Source organism: Camelus bactrianus, chromosome 9 (genome assembly GCF_048773025.1).
Source record: "Camelus bactrianus isolate YW-2024 breed Bactrian camel chromosome 9, ASM4877302v1, whole genome shotgun sequence".
NCBI lineage: Eukaryota > Metazoa > Chordata > Mammalia > Artiodactyla > Camelidae > Camelus > Camelus bactrianus.
The window spans coordinates 43387417-43405481 of record NC_133547.1 but is presented as its reverse complement, the minus strand read 5'-3'; the positions used below and the strand labels follow the sequence as shown (position 1 = coordinate 43405481).

The 18065-nt window shown below is 35.6% G+C and overlaps 1 protein-coding gene across 2 annotated transcripts in view; it reads right to left on the bottom strand.

Annotated features, from left to right (window-relative positions):
* The window catches only part of MAGI3 (membrane associated guanylate kinase, WW and PDZ domain containing 3), a 219073-nt gene that overhangs the window by 57413 nt on the left and 143595 nt on the right, over positions 1-18065 (bottom strand). For both annotated transcript variants that reach the window (XM_010968506.3, XM_074370220.1), the window contains exons 3-6: positions 17090-17209; positions 11578-11787; positions 6055-6229; positions 2593-2672 (exon numbers count right to left, since the gene is read on the bottom strand). In XM_010968506.3, the coding sequence (XP_010966808.2) occupies positions 2593-2672; positions 6055-6229; positions 11578-11787; positions 17090-17209 (585 nt within the window). The remainder of the gene's footprint in view (positions 1-2592; positions 2673-6054; positions 6230-11577; positions 11788-17089; positions 17210-18065) is intronic.

The window sequence follows — 18065 nt, the reverse complement described above, 5'->3', positions numbered from 1 at the left end:
GTTTTCTAAGGAAGAAAGAATATCTTATCTGACTGGTGAGTTTTAAAGAATGAATTCAATATGCTTGGCTCAGGGCCTCTTGGAATCTCTTGCTGTTTTGGATGTCAGCCTGCCTGCAGAGAGGGTGTAACTGCGTCTATACACCATGCCTGCCTTGTGGGAGGAAGCATACAGCTGAGCACCGAGACCAGAGGTTGAGTGCTTAAGTCTGCCTCTTGTAGGGTAAAAATGGTAAGCCATATAGGGGCAGAGCTAAAGCCATGTTCACTTATTGGCTGGCATTCTAACCTCATCTCTGATTCTTGTGTCTTATTTCTCTACTGACTCCTAATTAGTAAATGAAGACAGAATTATTACTTATTGCTTCCCCTAGAACCTTAAAGAGATTTAAAAAACATTTTCAAGAAGAGTGACCAGGGGAGAGGGTATAGCTCAAGCAGTAGAGCACAAGCTTAGCATACACAAGGTCCTGGGTTTAATCCCAGTGCCTCCTCTAAAACTGAAAAAATAAGTAAGTAAACCTAAGTACCTCCCTCCCACCCCAAAAAAGTAAAAACAAACAAACAAAAAAGGATGGCCAAAATAATCTAGGAGATAGAATAGCTTCTTTCCTTTTTTTCCTTTCTTTCCCTCCTCCCCTCCTTCCAAATATTTAAGTCCTTACTGAAGGGGTATATATAGATAAGACAAAATCATTGCTCTCACAGAGTATAGGTATCTAGTTACAATGCAATACGTAGTAAGTGCTACAATAGGAAAATGCATATGGTACAGCTGAGCACAGAGGAGGGAACACCTAATTCTGACCTGGAAGAGAATGACAGAGGGGGCTACAAAGAAATTATACTTTAGATTTGAGCTTAAAAGGATAAGCAGGTATGAGCCAGGCGGACACAGGGAATAAGGCTGGTTTCTGGAAGAAGAAGGTGCTCATTCAATGATTAAAAAGTCAGTTTAAGTGCTTGTTCAAGTATAAAATTAGAGTTTCAGCAATTGCATGAGCCTGTATAACCATCACCCCAAACAAGGTGGAGAACATATCCACCATTCCAGAGAATTATTTCAATTCATCCCACCTCCCTCCTCCCCCCTCATTTTCTGACTTCTAACAGCATAGATGAGTTTGCCTGCTCTTAGGCTTTAAATAATAATTTTTGCTTATGGAGTAAGGTATAGTTGAAGTTCATTTCTCCTTATGAATGTCTAGTTGTTCCAGCACCATTTGTTAGAGGTTTTCTCCCCCTTATTGAACTGACTTGGCACCTTGGCTGCAAATTAAGTAACCACATATTTCTAGATTCTCTTGTCCTGTTCTGCTGATCCATTTGTCTATCCTTCTGGCAATACCACACTCTTGATTACTGTATCTTTATAGTAAGTCTTCAAATCTGGCAGCCTAAATCCTTTATTTTTGTCTTTTTCAAAGATTGGTTAACTAGAGTCTCTGAATTTCTTTATATGTTTCAGAACCAGCTTCTCAGTTTCTTTAAAAAAGACTTTAGAATTTTGATTGGGATTGTATGGAATCTAGATATCAATTTAAGGAGAATGGACATTATTAACAATATCGTGTCATCCAATCTATACAGTACATCAATAAACATAGCATATCTCTTTAATTATTTTAAGTCCTCATTAATTTGTTTCAGTGATGTTTTGTAGTTTTTAGCATAGAGACTTGTACATCTTTCAGTAGATTTGCTCCAAGGTATCAATTTTTAAAAATACAAATAAATTTTAAATAATTTCACTTTTGAATTGTTTAGCCCTAGAAAAATTCTTAATATTTTGATCATGCTGAACAAAGTATGTATAAATTCTGCTTAAATTTTTTTCATAAATCGGCATTCGATCTCTAGGAGGATTATCTGAATCTCATTCTAATCCACTCATTTTTTAACCACGGTAAATAATTTCTGATGAATAATACAAAATGAACACAAATTTTATTCATCTACACCCTATATTCAAGAAGGTACAGCAAACATTTTGGTTGGGGTAAATTCTAAACCTCTTTGTAAGACTATACTACTAAAGAGAACCTGTAATACAGAAGGCAGACAAGCATTATTATCTAATGACTCTTAGAGAAATAATTTTTCTACTAAGCAATAAAAATTGTGTGTGGAGTGGGGGTATATTAGAGACTCTCACTGAGTTTCTCTTGCTGCTCTAAATGTTGAAGGATTAGAGATACTAGTGATCCTAAATTAAATATATTTTTGAGGAGTTAACACCCATGATGAGTCTACCCTGTGGTTGAGAATGTACCTAATTTATTAAAATATTTATTTAGAGTTTTAAAAGTTTGTCTTTAAAACAAATGTAAATAAATGGCAAATCTATTTTTATTCAAAAAAATTTTTAAGGATTTAATTGTATAGTTCTCAAAAAAGAGGAGAAATAAAGTCTTATAAAATCAGATGCAATGACATAATGACCAGAATCACTTGATGATGATATCCACCCACTGCTTATGTGCTTCTGCACTCTATGGTTTGTCTAGGGTTTTGGAAAACTCACTGTCTAAACCAGAAGAGCAAGAAGGGATTAAGAGAATAAGTATGGTATAAAAGGCTTCTGAATCTCTACCTCCATCTTCACAGTCTTCAGGGGCTTTGGCTTTCTTACAAAGACGAGGATCCAACCAGGTGGTTGTCTTGGTATTGTGGCTGTAGAATAAAGATTTCAATTAGAAACAGTAAAATAAGGACAGAGGAAAGTTCTTCAAAAGCAGAGATGAAAAGTGACTAAAAGATATATGTTTGAAAATTTATCTCCTATAGGCTTCATCTGTATCCCTCTGATTCAATAGTCCTGTTGTTCTCAGTCTATTACTTCAAAACTGTCATAAAGGAAGGGTAATGCCAGGCACACTAATTTGAGAATGAAGACTTTAAAGAAAGGACAAGATGCCAAGTGTATAAAAACAGATGCTTATTTAAGCCATCAAAAATGTTTCAAAGGGTGGGCACATGGCCCCATACTGTGCATTATCTTAGCCAAAAAAGCTGCCCTGAAAACCTTGTTTACTTGCTGGCTGAATTCCTTCCTCTCTCCCTTCAAAAAACACTGTTTCTCGAGTTTCTGTGATGTGTGGGCATTGTGCTGGGGCCTGGGAATACAGAGATGAACAGTCGGACAGAGCCTCAGTCCTCACTAGGACTCTTTAAAATAAAATAGAGTTAAATAAAATAAAAGAAAGTTTTCAAGAGACTGTTTCTGCAACATGCAAGTAAAAATGATGGGTACAGTAAAACCCAACTCTACAAAAATAAGTTTTCGTCAATATGGGTCATATATTTAATGGGGAAAAAAAGGTGGAACAAAAAGATGCCCCTCGCCCCTTTTTATGAAATAGGCCACAGATATTTTGAAAGAGGAAAGTCTTGGGTGGGGGAGGGCATAGCACATGCTTAGCATCCACAAGGTCCAGGGTTCAAGCCTTGGTATTTCCTCTAAAAATAAATAAGTAAACCTAATTACCTCCCCCCTAAAAAATAAACTGAAAAGAAAAAAAAAAAAAAAAAAAGAGGAAAGTCTGTTTGCTTCCGATTAGGTCACCATGCAGTTAATACTAGTGCTAAAACAAAACTATCATACTGCTATCATATTAAGTCTCTCAAATATGAGGACATTAAAGAAAGAAAAAACCTAGAAGAAAATATATAAGAAGGCAACAAATTGTAAATCTAAAGTTATTATCAAAACACTGAGAATAACAATGTGAACAAATGATCTCTTCTTGGTGTCTTCAGCTTGAGATTAACTCACTCATCTCCACAGTGACCACTTTGAGGAAATGAAGCCAGTGGCTTCAAGGACTAAATCACATCTTCTATACCTTTTCTAACTGTTGAGCTACTTACAGGGCGAGCTAGGCAGTCGCTTCCTACACGTTGCCAGGTATGATACTCGTTGGTAGGCTGTGGTAGGAACACTTTTTTTGTAAGCTGAATAATGAACAATCTAAGCAAGAGAAATTGGGATTGTTTCTGAAAGTCTGTGTTACCCATTCGGTCAAAGAGATAATTTCCCCAAACTAAAACCAGTTATATCAATTTTAGCCAAATAAAAATGACCAGGACTCTAAAGAGGCCTAGGAGCATACAGAAGAAAAAAAAAATCATGGACATATCTAGCTAAACCAAATTCAAAATTGCTACTTCAGAACAGCTTAATTTTGGATCCAAAGATAAAAAAATTTTACTGCTAAATTAGCAGATGTAGGCAATCTGCTAGGATTTTACTCAATATTTCCCAAGGTAAAGGAACGCCCATGGGGGCTATACCCAAAACAAAAGAGCTAAAGACTGTAGACCTGTATTAATATTCTCTTCTTACAGACTCATGATTTAACAGCAGCAGTAACACAGACCAAACACATTAGCTACAGCAAACAGGAGAGTTTTTTGTTTTTTTTTTTTTAATCTAGCAGCACCTAATATTCAGCTATATTCTGGATATTAATCCCTTACTAGACATATGGTTTGCAAATATTTTCTCCTATTCCATAGATTCTTTTTTCACTCTGTTGATTGTTTCCCTTTGCTGCACAGAAGTTTTAAAGTCTGATGCAGTTCCATTCATCTGTTTTTGTTTTTGTTGCCTAGGCTTTGGTGTCATATCTGAGAAGCCTTTGCTAAATTCATTGTTATGAAGCTTCTCCCCTCTGCATCTTCTAGGAGTTTTATAGTTTCAGATCTTATATTTAGGCTTTTAATACATTTTAATAATGTTCACCTATAAAGACATTTCTTTTATAAATTCTCTCCCCTGCCCCCAGAATGTGCTAACTTATCTCTGTTTGCAAGGTGAAGTACTGTCAGATTCAATGTCTCATAATGTGCTTCTACAGATTTCCTGGTCTCTTTTAGTGACTCTACATCCTACTTGAGGATTTAGTTCTAAAATCAGCATCAAAGTCAAAAGTCAAAATTACTCTTAAAAAATCCCTTAAATTGTCCACAGAGAAGAGCATACCTGACTTTTCCATTTTGTAATATCCTGATCATTAATGTTTACCTAAATGTATAATGTAATTAATAAGGTAATATATATGGTAAAAATAACACCATGTCTATAAAATCTATATCTTTTAAACACTAGAATCTCACTTTGTACAGCAAGATGCTCACTCTATGGGAAGACTGTGGAATTTGGGACCAACTGAGGAAACAGATTCAAGTCTCCTACCCCTAATTCATTTCCGAGAAAATATATGTTCTTTGGGTATAGTGTCCAGCCCATAAGATTTTAATTGTTATTTACTTATTATAGTCTATGATTTTACTAAATTCATATTTTACCTCTGGGAAAACTACTTTAGAGAGAATTATAGCTACATGGGAATATAAATACTTCATAATCAAACTTCTAATAAATTATTTGTATAATATATTTGTATAATTATTTATATAATATTTGTTCTCAGGCACAAACAATGTAAAATTTTAAGTTGTGTAAATACATATGGTACCCTATATCTCTATAAATATATTTACATTAATAGTGCTTTTCCATAGAGTAATTTTATTTTTTGTGAATTTATATTGTATCATTTGCTCTAAGGATCAGTGATATTTTCCTCCTATGCTATTTAAATACATTCAGCTCAAACTGAATACATTAAACTCAAACTCTAGGTCTGAAAATATTCAGCTCTGATAAAAAAATATGGCCCCCTTCCAAATGCTGGTAATTCATGAAATGCTCATTAAGTTGGACAATCTACCCAAAAGGTTTAGAAAAAAAAAAAAAGAGCAAAGCAAAATACCTTTTATTCCTTGCATTTTTCATTATTAGTGATAAATCTGCTTTTAGTCCTCCTGTTTTTATAAAACCAGAGGTCAAATACACTATTCCTTTATCCAAATCAAATAAAATGAAATATCATCCAGGCAAATAGATTAAGAATCAACTATAGCTTGCATGAAAAATATTTTTAAAGAAATAGAAAAGAAATGGAAGCTTTGTGAAATGAGGTCAAGAAAAATTTAAGGACAAGTCTCACAGTGACAGGGCACATGAGAAAAGATACAGACACTTGCTTACTCAATGAAGTAGATCATCCCCGTGTCAGTGTAGGCCATTTCCCAGTTTTTGGGCAGTGGTTCCAGATTCTCATCTCTCATATAATTTCTAAAGTCCATGGAACTATTCGTTTGGTTGTAACTTGGGACGGTCTTCATCCAATCAGATGACTCAGAATGCCTCTCTCTGTTCTCTGCTATTTAAATAGAAGTATGAAAAGTAGGTAGTTATATTCTCTTCAAATAGCCCTATTTCTAACAAAATGCCAAAGTATATTGCAAATTTCCTTGTCTATTATGTTCACATTCTGCTATAATTGTTGAGAAAACAAATAAACATTTTGATTTTGTTTTTCCATTTGCCTAAGTGACATTAACCCTGTATAACACCTCTGATACTAGTCTGGGAAAGAAGCAAAAAACAACACTAGAATCAATTCCGTGTGTACTAAACATATGTCAATCAATATAATACTAACCATAACCATCACAGCAGCACTCATATAGTTCCTTTTATGTGCCAGGCTCTACTTTAAGCACTTTACAAATATTAACTCATAATCCTCACAGCAACCCTGTGAGTATATATTATTACTATTGCCATTTTATAGATGAGGAAACTAAGGCAGAGAAAGGTTAAGTTAATTTTGTCAAGGTTACACAGCTAATAACCAGGAAAACTAGGATGTGAATTTAAGTGGTCCATGCTCTTAACTGCTATAACAAGCTGTCTTGTACACATTTAACATGTGCCTTTAAAATAATACTAATTAAAAAAAATTAAACTCAATAGACTTCCTGTTATTAAATACAATTCTCTGTTGGTGACATTAAAATCCTTTCAGAGCCCGAAAGTCCACAAGTAGGTTAAGAATACTAAAATGTGGTTACTCTCTAGGGAGTTCACAATTTATGCACTTAAAACTCATTTCTAGCAGGGAGGCTATAGCTCAGTGGTAGAATGCCTGCTCAGCATGCACAAGGTCCCGGGTTCAATCCCCAGCACCTCCATTAAAATAAATAAATAAATAAACCTAATTATCCCCTCTAAAAATAAAATAAAATAAAAACATAACAAAAATTTTTAAAAGAAAGAAAATTTAAAAAAAACCCAAAACCTCATTTCTAGAGCTTAAAAGATAATATAACTGTAATAACTCCAAACTGCAGGCAATGCCTCAGAATCAGAGACTCTTAGAAGAGACCTTAGGTATCATTATATGTCATTCCTTACAGTACTTCCACTCCAACCATCATTTATCCAATCAAGTTCTATAATCCATTAATCCTACTACTTATTACCTTTCACTGTTCCTCACCTCCATCCATGCCCTAGCCATGTCCCCACTGCACTGCCCTACTTACCCAACTTAAATTCCATTATCAACCACTACAGTCACTCCCTTGTAAATACTCCTGATTTCTCTGTCCCATCCTTACTTCATCATACTTGCCTGACTGAACTATAATTCTGCTTAAATCTCACTCTCCATCTACTCTTTGCCAGTACATGTAGGTGAACACAGGAAACACTATTTCACTTTTAATTCATGATCACTAATCGCAAGAAGTTATTCAATGATGTATGACAATCATAGGGCATTTCTTTAGTTCATTCACCCTAACACTCCCCTGGATAACAATTTCATACCTTCCTTCTCTACTTCTGCCTCATCCCTAATCTCATTTGATGACCTTGGTTCCTGTTTCACAGAGAAAAGAGAAGCAAGCAGAAGAGAACTTCCACAAATTCCCACCATCGTATTTACACAGCAACTCTGCCCCTTTACTCCACCTACCATTACTATGGAAGAACTCTCTGTGCTTCTAGCAGATACCTCTAACCCCTCCTGCCCACAGCAACTCTCTCTCGTCACCAATCTTTCTTACCTAGTAGATCATATCCACCCACATAAAAACAAGTTATTTCTCCATTCATTAAAAGGAAGTTAAACAATTCTCTTTCCCCTCTAGCAACCATCTCATTTCTCTCCTTTTTACAACAAACCTCCTTGAAGAAGTTTTCATTTTTCCATTTATTTCTAGAACTGACTCCAACAATCCTTTGATCTCTCATCAATAAAACTGTTCTTATCAAGGATGATCTATCAATCATCTCCACATAGCTAAGCCCAATGATCAATTCTCAGCGCCCATTTTGCTTGAGCTATCAGTAGCTTCTGACATGGTGGATCATGCCCTTGCTTGAAACTCTCTTCCCCTGGCTTCCAGGACACTACACTCTCCTGGTCTTCCTTCTAACTCACTGGCTCTTCTTGGGCTCCCTAGTCTCCATATAATCAGAGTGCCTTCTGAGGGCTCAGTCCTTGGACCTCTTCTCTTTCTACACTCACCCTCTGGGTAATCTCATGCAGTGTCACTGCTATATAAGCTCTATAGGCTGATGGTGTCCAAACATGTATCTTTAGACCAGAACATAGACTTTTCAATCCAACTTCAAACATGACATTTCCATTTGTGTATCTAATGGACATCTCAAACTTAAATATCCCAACCTGAGCTCCCTTTCCCAACCCAAACTGACTCCTCATAAAACCTTTCTCACCTCAATACATGCAACTCCATTCTTCTAGATAGTCAGGTTAAAACCCTTGGAGTGATCCTTGACTCTGCTCTCTCATACCTCATGTCCAGTCTGTCAGTGAATGTTACTGGTTCAGGCCACTTCTTACCTCTCATATTTTCATTAGGTCTAAGCCACTATTTTTCACTTAAATTACTGCAATAACCTCCTAACTAGCACCCCTGTTTATGCCCAATACTACCCTCCTACTGCCTATTCTCAATATGGTAGCCAGAACGAGCCTGGTCAGACCTGTTTTATCATGGTACTCTTCTACTCAAAACCATATAATGGCTTCTCATCTAAGAATAAAAAGCAGAATTCTGCCAATGACCTCTAAGATCCTATATAATATGTATTTCCACCACTGCCGTCAATCATTATCTGACTGACCTCACTGTTTACTGTTCTATTCTATCCCCTTCCAGCAGTCTGCCCCAACCATGTATATCGTATCGCCCACATTGTATCCAGCTACATTGGTTTCCTTGCTGTTGCCTGAATAATGCCGGCACGCTCCCACCTCAGGGCATTTGTACTTATAATTCTCTCTGGCTGGAACGTTCTCTTGTAAGATACTTTGAGCTTATTCCCTCACGTCTTTCAATGTCCTCTTCTCAGTGAGTTCTTCTCTGACACTTTTATCTAAAATTGCAAAACGTGGCCACCACTACTTTTTATCCTTCTCCTCCTCTGCTTTTTCTCTTTAGCACCATCTGACATACTACACGTTATTCATTTATGTTGGATAAGTATGTGGCTCTCACCAGAAGGTAAAGTTCACAAAGACAGGGGGTTTTGTCTGTTTTGTTCACTGCTTTATTCCCAGCCTTTAGAACAATGCCAAGCACTTAGTAGCCTAGTAAGTGCTCAGTAAGTATTTGCTGAATAAATCATTTGAATGAAACACATGATTTATTCTCTACGCAGAAGAAGTGATAGAAATTAAAAGGCACTCCAAGTATAAATCAATCTGGAGGGGATCTCTGTTCTTAGGATTTAAATATGCTGGAGAAAAGCAAAAGCACCTATATGAGCCATAATGCTTTTCTGAATATAGTTTCAAGAGACTGCATAAAGGAGTTTCCTTAATAGCTAATAATTTGAAAATGTTGTTTAAATAACACCACCTCTAAGAAAAAATTTTACCATTATTACATAACATGTGTCATCCTGTTTGGGCACATTAGCATTCCTATGTCAATTCTTCAGCGAGACACAATAATATACATATCGGTACATACAAGCAAATCTCTACCTATCCTCTCCAACTTCCATCCCCAACCATTTCCCAAGTTCTCAAAGTAGGGACTCTAGTCCCACAAAGCAATACACAAAGCACATTTCCCAACTTTGAATAAGTTAACAACTATGGTTAGTACTTATTCAGAAAACACTAAGGACTGTGAGCATGCCTTTTATTATTTTTTCATTAAAATATTCTGAATATTTTCTGTTACAAAGAAACATATAATCCAGTGGAAGTGTCTTATGGTATCTACACACAGAGAGAGTATACAAACTGCCTCCCACACACTCTTGGATGCATTCCCTTTAAATATTAACATTAAAGGTTATGTAACATCTGGTTTAACAACTGGCTTACATGACAGGCATAAACTATGGAGATTATAGATACATTTACCTCCAAGGGAACTGTAGTGGTCACTGAAAGGCTCTGCATCAGGAAGTTAAAAAAGGGCATTTTCTTTTCCTTCAAATTAAGAATGTATAAATTCCCATATTGGGATGGAGTCAAGGTCTCTAATCCCAGTTTTAGGCATTTTAAAATGTTAACAGACCTAATTTTGTGGGCGAGCAAAACTGAAATCAACATCAAAAGACTCCAGGATATGATGATTTCCCTTAATGATCCCTAAAGAATTAGACATGAATTCACCTAAACCTTTTTAGAGCTGTTTTTACTCAAATATACTGGTGTAATTCATTGAACATACATGTGACATAACTATGTGAGGTGTTAGAACTATAAAACAGGTCTCGCACTCTGGAGGGGACACAAGCAATGAATGTATTACAACCAGAGATACAATATATACAGCAAATTTTAATAACTGATGAAGGAAAGCATTTGAGAACATAATATGGTAATGTATTGTGCAAATTTGGGGATATGATCAAATTCATTCATTTACCAGGTACCAATAAAATATTTTTTAGTTTCTACTATGTGCCAAGCACTGTTTATGGTTCAAGGGCTACAACAATGAAGAAAACAAACAAAAATTCCAGCCCTTATGAAGCTTATATTTTACTGTTTTTAATGGAATTATTATAATAGCACTGAAATCAGTTCTGCTGTGATTCTGTGGTTTCCTATTTATACTCTTAATTATAATTATAAGTATAAGAATCTCTTAAGCAGTCAATCCATTATTTAGGGGTACTCAAAAGGTGGATTCTCTACCCTTAAATTTCTATTGGTTTTGCATTTAATGAAAAATATGACAGTCAAGTTTGGAAATTTTCTTTGAGTGATTCAAAATCTAAAACTCAAAATATTGCTAAGAAACCTTTCAGATAATTTTTATTAGCATATCTCCACATCTCTGTATTTTGTTTTGTTTGAAGGCTGTATCTTAAAACATCTACATTTTGTTCATGTTCTGTAAAGTAGGACTTAGGCCAACAAAACTCTCATATTCAAGCATCAGAAATGAATCTCAAATCTTTTAAGCTTCAGGGTAATGGCATATATATAGTATTACTAATGAGAGCCTATAACTGATTTATCAAAACTGCCACTTGGGGCAGCTCACGTCAGCTCACAAGACAGAGGTACACTTTGTTTCACACAAAACCTTGAAAAAAAAAAACAAACCCTTAGAATCCCATACTTGCTCTGCATTTGCTCTGTGAAAAATTTTTACTACTTCCAATTCAGTGTCATGTTACAGTCAACCTGGAAGATCAGTTTAAGTTGTTCATCTATTTACTAACCTGCATTTCCACTGCCATTGACAGCTTCCTTGTCTTCATCTTCTTCCTCTTCAGGAAGAGAGCTGTCCATTCTTTCCATCTTGCTGACAGATGTGGTTCGTTTTCTTTGGGATTCTGTGTCAAACTCATTATCAAAGAGGACCTGATCAACCGGATCTGGCTGGAAAGGGCTGGGCTCTGCTGGAGGCTTGGGAGTTCCATAGAAGTTTCCTGAAGTGGAGAAAATAACAGCAGCTGAAAGTACTGATGCTGACTTGAGAGTCAGAACAATATGACCTAGTGTACGTCTCTGCCCTGTTACCTTACACTGAAGTTTTTGAATACCCACCATCGGCCAAAAGGAGGCACAAACACTTTTTCTTGGGAGAGGAGGAGGTAGAGAAACCAGAAAGAACTAATTTCTCAAGTGCTCTTCACCACATATTATCTAACATTATCTAACATTTTAAGACTACTTGTGCTAAGGCCAGGAAGCTGACTTTACACATATGTAGGTTATTTACTCCTACTAGGCTTGCTTTGCATGGGTTCTATATTAGGGTCTAATTTGTGAATTTAAATGCGTCAGTGTTCTCATGTAAGACTAATTGGCATAAAAAGTGGGAGTAAAGGAGGAGAAAACTAACTCAAATAAATTTGTTCTGATGTGTAACATAATGAACTATTTTGGTAAAATAAGGAAATAGGCAGGCAAAGGATAAAGCTCAGAACCAACCAGTCTGTTGGTGAAATGTAAGCTGTTCATATAAAAGTAATTTTTAAGTTTTTCTGAGCATTTTAATGATATAATTTTATCTGACAGTGAACAAATAGAGACTTTATTAGCATAATATTGGCTTACTCTTAGGAAAGCAAGAAACACTTTAACTTTAATATGTTAAGTCTTGTAAGCCAACCATTTTTGCAGTAAAAATGAAATGTCCCAGAATAGAATGGAAACAACGGAGTATCTTCTCTATTTGCCACGCGGTCTCCACTAGGCAGCCACATACAACAGGCAAGTACCCAATGGGTTGAGCTACATTAACAGTTTGTGGCTCTTGCTAGTTTTGACCTTACATCAATCACTATACTGATGCTACAGAAAGATAAGTATGGCCAGGGAGTAAAATACTCATGATCTTCGTCGTCTTTTTTTAAAAATCACATCTCTTAATCAAATTCCTTGACTCATAAGGAGGTAATTAAGATGCTCAATTCACACAAGGTAAATTGATGGGGTACATGATGGATTATGTTTCCTGGACAAAAAAAAAAAAAAAAAAGTATAGGTTGTTTACTGTATCACTGAGGCAAATCTATAAAAAACATGGTTTACATTAAGTCTTGCATGCTTTCAGGGGGAAAGTATTAAGATAAATTCTTTGGAAACTTGACCTTGAGCAGTAATTGTCAGTAGAATGATCAAGACAAAACAACGGAATCAAACTAATTTGATTAGACTTTTCAACTACATCTTGCCTCCCCACTCAACTACTCCCTTGCTTCCAAATCCATGTTTGAAATAGAGTTACTCCTGTCATGCAGATGGATGCAAAGGTCTGTATTAAACAGTCTAAGAGGATATCTGCAAACTTTCTGGCCCATAAGTAATGCAAGAAGCCAATGAAAAAGCCAGTGCACACTTCTCTGGGGGAGTGGGAGTGGAGATGCTCCGAGCAGAGGGGACTAGGAAGCTCTAGGATCTCTCTCTCTCTTTTTTTTTTTTTTTTTTCTGCATGATGTCCAATAATCACACTACCAAGGAATCTGGATACACCATGACCAAAGTAAAAAGTCTACTTTTTTCTAAGGATGATAGTTTTACAGGAAACACTAGAGACACAGTTTACTGTGTATTCTTAGTAACACTTATCTAATTCTAGGAGATTTGGCTTTTTTCTAGGGTGAAAATAGAAAATTTCAGGATATTGTGATTGTTATATCCATCATCACTGATTAGAGTTTAAGACTTTGTAATAAATTTTGGCAGTTTCCTTATTTTAAAAAAGTATTGGCTTAGATTAAAAAAGAAAACTAGCATTGCTCATTAGTAAATTAGATCTACTTTTCTTGAGTTATTGGTAAACATCAAGATTTCAGATACAGGAAAGCATAGAATTCTGAGGTTTGTGAACCTTGACTATAGTTATTCACAGTTATTTTTCTTCTTTCTGAAGACTTTTAAATTTTTATAATTCAACAATCAACTATTAAATATTTTAAACCTATATAAAAGTCCCAGACAATAGTGTTACTATTTATAAGTAAGTAACTTATTTATTTACACATCCCCAGATACTAACTTTTGCCAGGATCCTTTCAGGTCTCCCTTTTTTTCCTCTTTAAGGGCATACATACATGGTCGCATATACAATTACAGCCCTAATTTCCAGTCTCGGTCCTTCCCACTCTCTCCCTGAATTATCCTAATGTTGGTGTATGTCATGTCCCTGCATATTGTGTCCATCTAGGACAAATGCATATACACACATGACATATAAATACTATCGTTTTAATAAAAGCTTCATAGAGTGTTTATAATATTTCATATTTTTTTTCTAAACAGTGTACTGTATGTATCCTTTTGCAACCTTCTTTTTACACAACTGTACTTCTAAGACTTATTCCCGCTGGTACATTGAGACTCTAGTTCATCTAACTGCTATACAGTAGTCCATTCTTATGAATACATTAAAATGTATTTTACTCATTGTCCTACTAAAAGGGAGTTGCTTCCACTCTCTCATTGTTTCAAATAATGCTGTAATGACTGTTCTGGTGCATGTCGACATGTGCACATAAAAAAGGGTTTTCTAGAGCAGGCATCCAGAGAGGGCACTGCTGGGTCAGAGCTACATGCATCTTTGAATTTACTAGCTATTGCCAAGATGTTCTCCAAAGGGGCTGTATTATTTATATTCTCACCAGCTGTGTATGGGAGTTTCCATTTCGCACAATTATCAGACTTTAAAATTTCTGTCAATCTGACAGGTGTGAAATGATGGATGACTATTATTTCAATCTGCATTTCCTTTGAATTGAACACACAGTAATTAAGTACACAGAATAGGCCACTTTGTCACATACCACGTTCTTAACAGAAGAAAATGTAGGAGAGTATCTTTGTGATCAAAGGGCAGAGGAGGACTTCTTGCAGAAAACTTCAAAGCACAAATCATAAGGAAAAATAAATAAATCAGACAAAGGTTAAGGATTTCTGTCTGATGAAGACACACAGAAAAAGGTTATTAGGTGACAGAATGGGAGAAAATATCTATAGCCAATAAGGGATTAATATCTAAGTAAATATCTAAGTATCTAAGGCATGTCTGCAAACTGGAATGTGACTGAGATCCCACTTTAAAAAAAAAATGGACAAAGCAAATGAATAGGCAATTTTCAGAAGTCCAAAAAACTTACAAGCATATGAAAAGCTGCTCAAACTCTCCGACTATCAGAGAAACTAAAATTAAAACGACTTACCACTTCTACAACCATCAGACTGGCAAAATTATAAAGCTGGATAATGCCAAGTGTTGATGAGAATGTGGAGTCACTGCTACAGAACCAAGCCCCAGGGCACTGCTGGTGGGAATACAGCCTGCAGACCTAGCCAGAACTACTGTACCAGATTAACTATACGTAGCTCTTATAACCTAACAATTCTACTCCTGGATGTATATTCCGAAGACATTATCACACAGGTCTATGAGAAGACCTGTGTGAGAATGTTTGTTGCAGATTATCTGTGGTGATGGGGAGTTGGAGACAATCTGGAAGTCCATCACTAGGAAAACGGTCAGGTAAAATGCAGTGGATTCACAACAGGGAGTTGTGTGTTGTGTTAAAAAACAATCAGTTACGTGCAAATACAGTATAACAACATAGATGAGTCTAAAAAACAAAGGAATAAGGAAAATAGTTAAAAACTAATGAGATATAAAACATGGTCCAGATGTTAAATTGAAATACACGTGCACAAGATACAACATACATTTTGCAAGAACACATACAAACAAAAACATATATATTAAACACATCAGAATGGTTGCCTATAAGAGGGAGGTGAATGGGAGTAGGCTATTTGCATAAAAATAAAAAATAAGCAGCTGTCACTTCCTCTGAGAAGTCTTCACTGGCCATCTGATCTAAATAAGGCATTCCTATTATTTTCTTTCAATCCTTGTTTTTGTTTCCTTTATAACATCTCAATTTAGGTATTTTGCTTGTTTGTTTGTTTTTGACTGCCTTCCCCACTAAGGTCTAAGATTTATCCAGGCAGTACCATTTCAATATTGCTCAGCACAGTATCTCTAGTCCCTCTGATAGTGCTCAGCACATAGTAGGTACTTAATAAATGAGTTGTTGAATGAATGAAAGAAGGATCAAATAAATTAATAAATGAATGAATGAGACTTGGGAGCTAAGCCCAGAAAGGGTAGCTGGGTCAACTTAGCAGGCAAAAGGAAATCACTAAAGATTCTGAAGAGGAGAGAGACATGACCAGAACTGCATGTGAGGAAGACCAGCATGGTAGCAATAGGCAGGGTGGACTGGTGAGAGAGAAGAGAGTGGCACAAATGAGATCCACGGGGATGGCCGACATGAGCTAGTCCAGTGGGTCTACAGTGAGGTGATGAAAGTAAAAAGAAAGGCATTGTGAGAGCTGCTACAACGGAAGAAATGACTAGACTTGGTAACAGACTGGATGCAAACTGTGAGAAAAAGGAGGAAGTAAATGAAGACTCCCCTGTTTTCAGCTCTTAGTGCAGCTAAAGAGAAAAATTATGAAGAATTACTCCTTTGGACCGAACACAAATGCATATCTGGATATGTCGCATTCATGGTTAGATACTTATTGAACAACATCTCTTGGCACTGAAGATAATATTGAGCAAGAAAGACATGACATCTGCTTCCACAGAGCTTGAGAAAAGGGCAATTATAATAGTGTGATAAAGCAATAATGGAAAAGTACAGGGTGCTATGGGAGTGCACAAGCTTTCCAGTGAAGAGTCTTAGATAAGGAAAAAAAAATTTTAAGGTGAAACTGATCTTAAATCAGTACTTCCTAGACTCAAGTGAGTAAAGAGTTATGAAAAGAAAATCCAGTTTTTCTGTTTTTGTTATCCCCTCTCCTCACAATCTGTATTCTCTTTTCTCCAAGAAAACCACGGTATAAATAGATTTTAAAAGTGTACAGTATTTGGATTTCCAGCCACAAACAGAACTCGCAAGAACTTGCTGAGTTCATCTGATGAATGTGAATTACTATGAAATATGCAAACTGGCCAGTTTGAATGATTTCAGTATATTGTTCACAATCAACTTTATAATACAATGGAATGCTTTTGCTTATTGTTTAATCTCATTTTAATTAGTAAATTACAAATAGCCTAATCAAAAAAAGTTCCCAAAGACTGATAGAAAAACTTTTAAAAAACGGTATTTTACTGATCATTCCCGCTGAAATAACTCCAATCATTCAGATAGTTTTCTAAAGTGCACTTGTCAATATTTGGGGACATACCATCATACGTTCCACTTTCTAATAACGCTCCACTGTCTTCCAGTGCTTTGAATTGTTCAACAGAAATGAAATTATAGTCCACCCCTGGTACTTCCCCATCCCTGGGGGCCCTTGTAGTGCCTAAGGAAAAAAACAAGAAAAAAATAGGTTGTAAAGTGCTTTTAAACTTACAAAATGTTGAGAATAATAGAAAATTCAGTTTATAGAGAAACAGACTATTGAATATATTATATCTTCTAGAGTGATGATCAGAGAACTTGAGGTAAATTAACATTCCTAGGTGAAAAGTAGGACCATAAATAACGTAGGATGAGTAAATATACTTTAATAAAATCTACAGACAGCTATGAAATTCAAAATTACAAAGATTAAAATGTTAGTGTCAAAGGAAGCTTAACTTTCCAAGACACCAACAGCTAATTCTTCTTTTAAACCTCAATTACCATTACTTAACATTTGAAGGAAAGATAAATCCACTAAGGATTTCATTTTTATGTAGCTACCTTACGTATTTTTTTCCTCCCTAGCATAAATGTAAACTATTTATTCTACTTACTAGAGTCACGAAGGACAAAAAAAGAAACAATTTTTTAAAGTTCTTTTAGTGAACTAACTCCATTTAAAAATCCTGAACAAATATTAATTATGTAATTATTTTAGACTAATGAATAAAGCGCTTAAGGCTTAAGATAGGAATTCACATATTACTTCTTAGCCATTATTCTCCAAGTAATTTCAAAAAATTAAGCAGTAAGTAAACTGTTTAAGGAAATTCACTACAGCAACAGAGCACTAAATTTCTAGCTATTAAGGAATGAATGCCAAAGTAAAATCTTTCAGATCCAAGCTATAAATTCAGGTTATGGCATCATTGCTATATTTTTAATCAAATTTCACCAAACAAGAATTATTACTTTTATGAACTGATATTGGAAATGTCATTTCAAATACTAGAGAATCCAAGGAAGAGACCCAG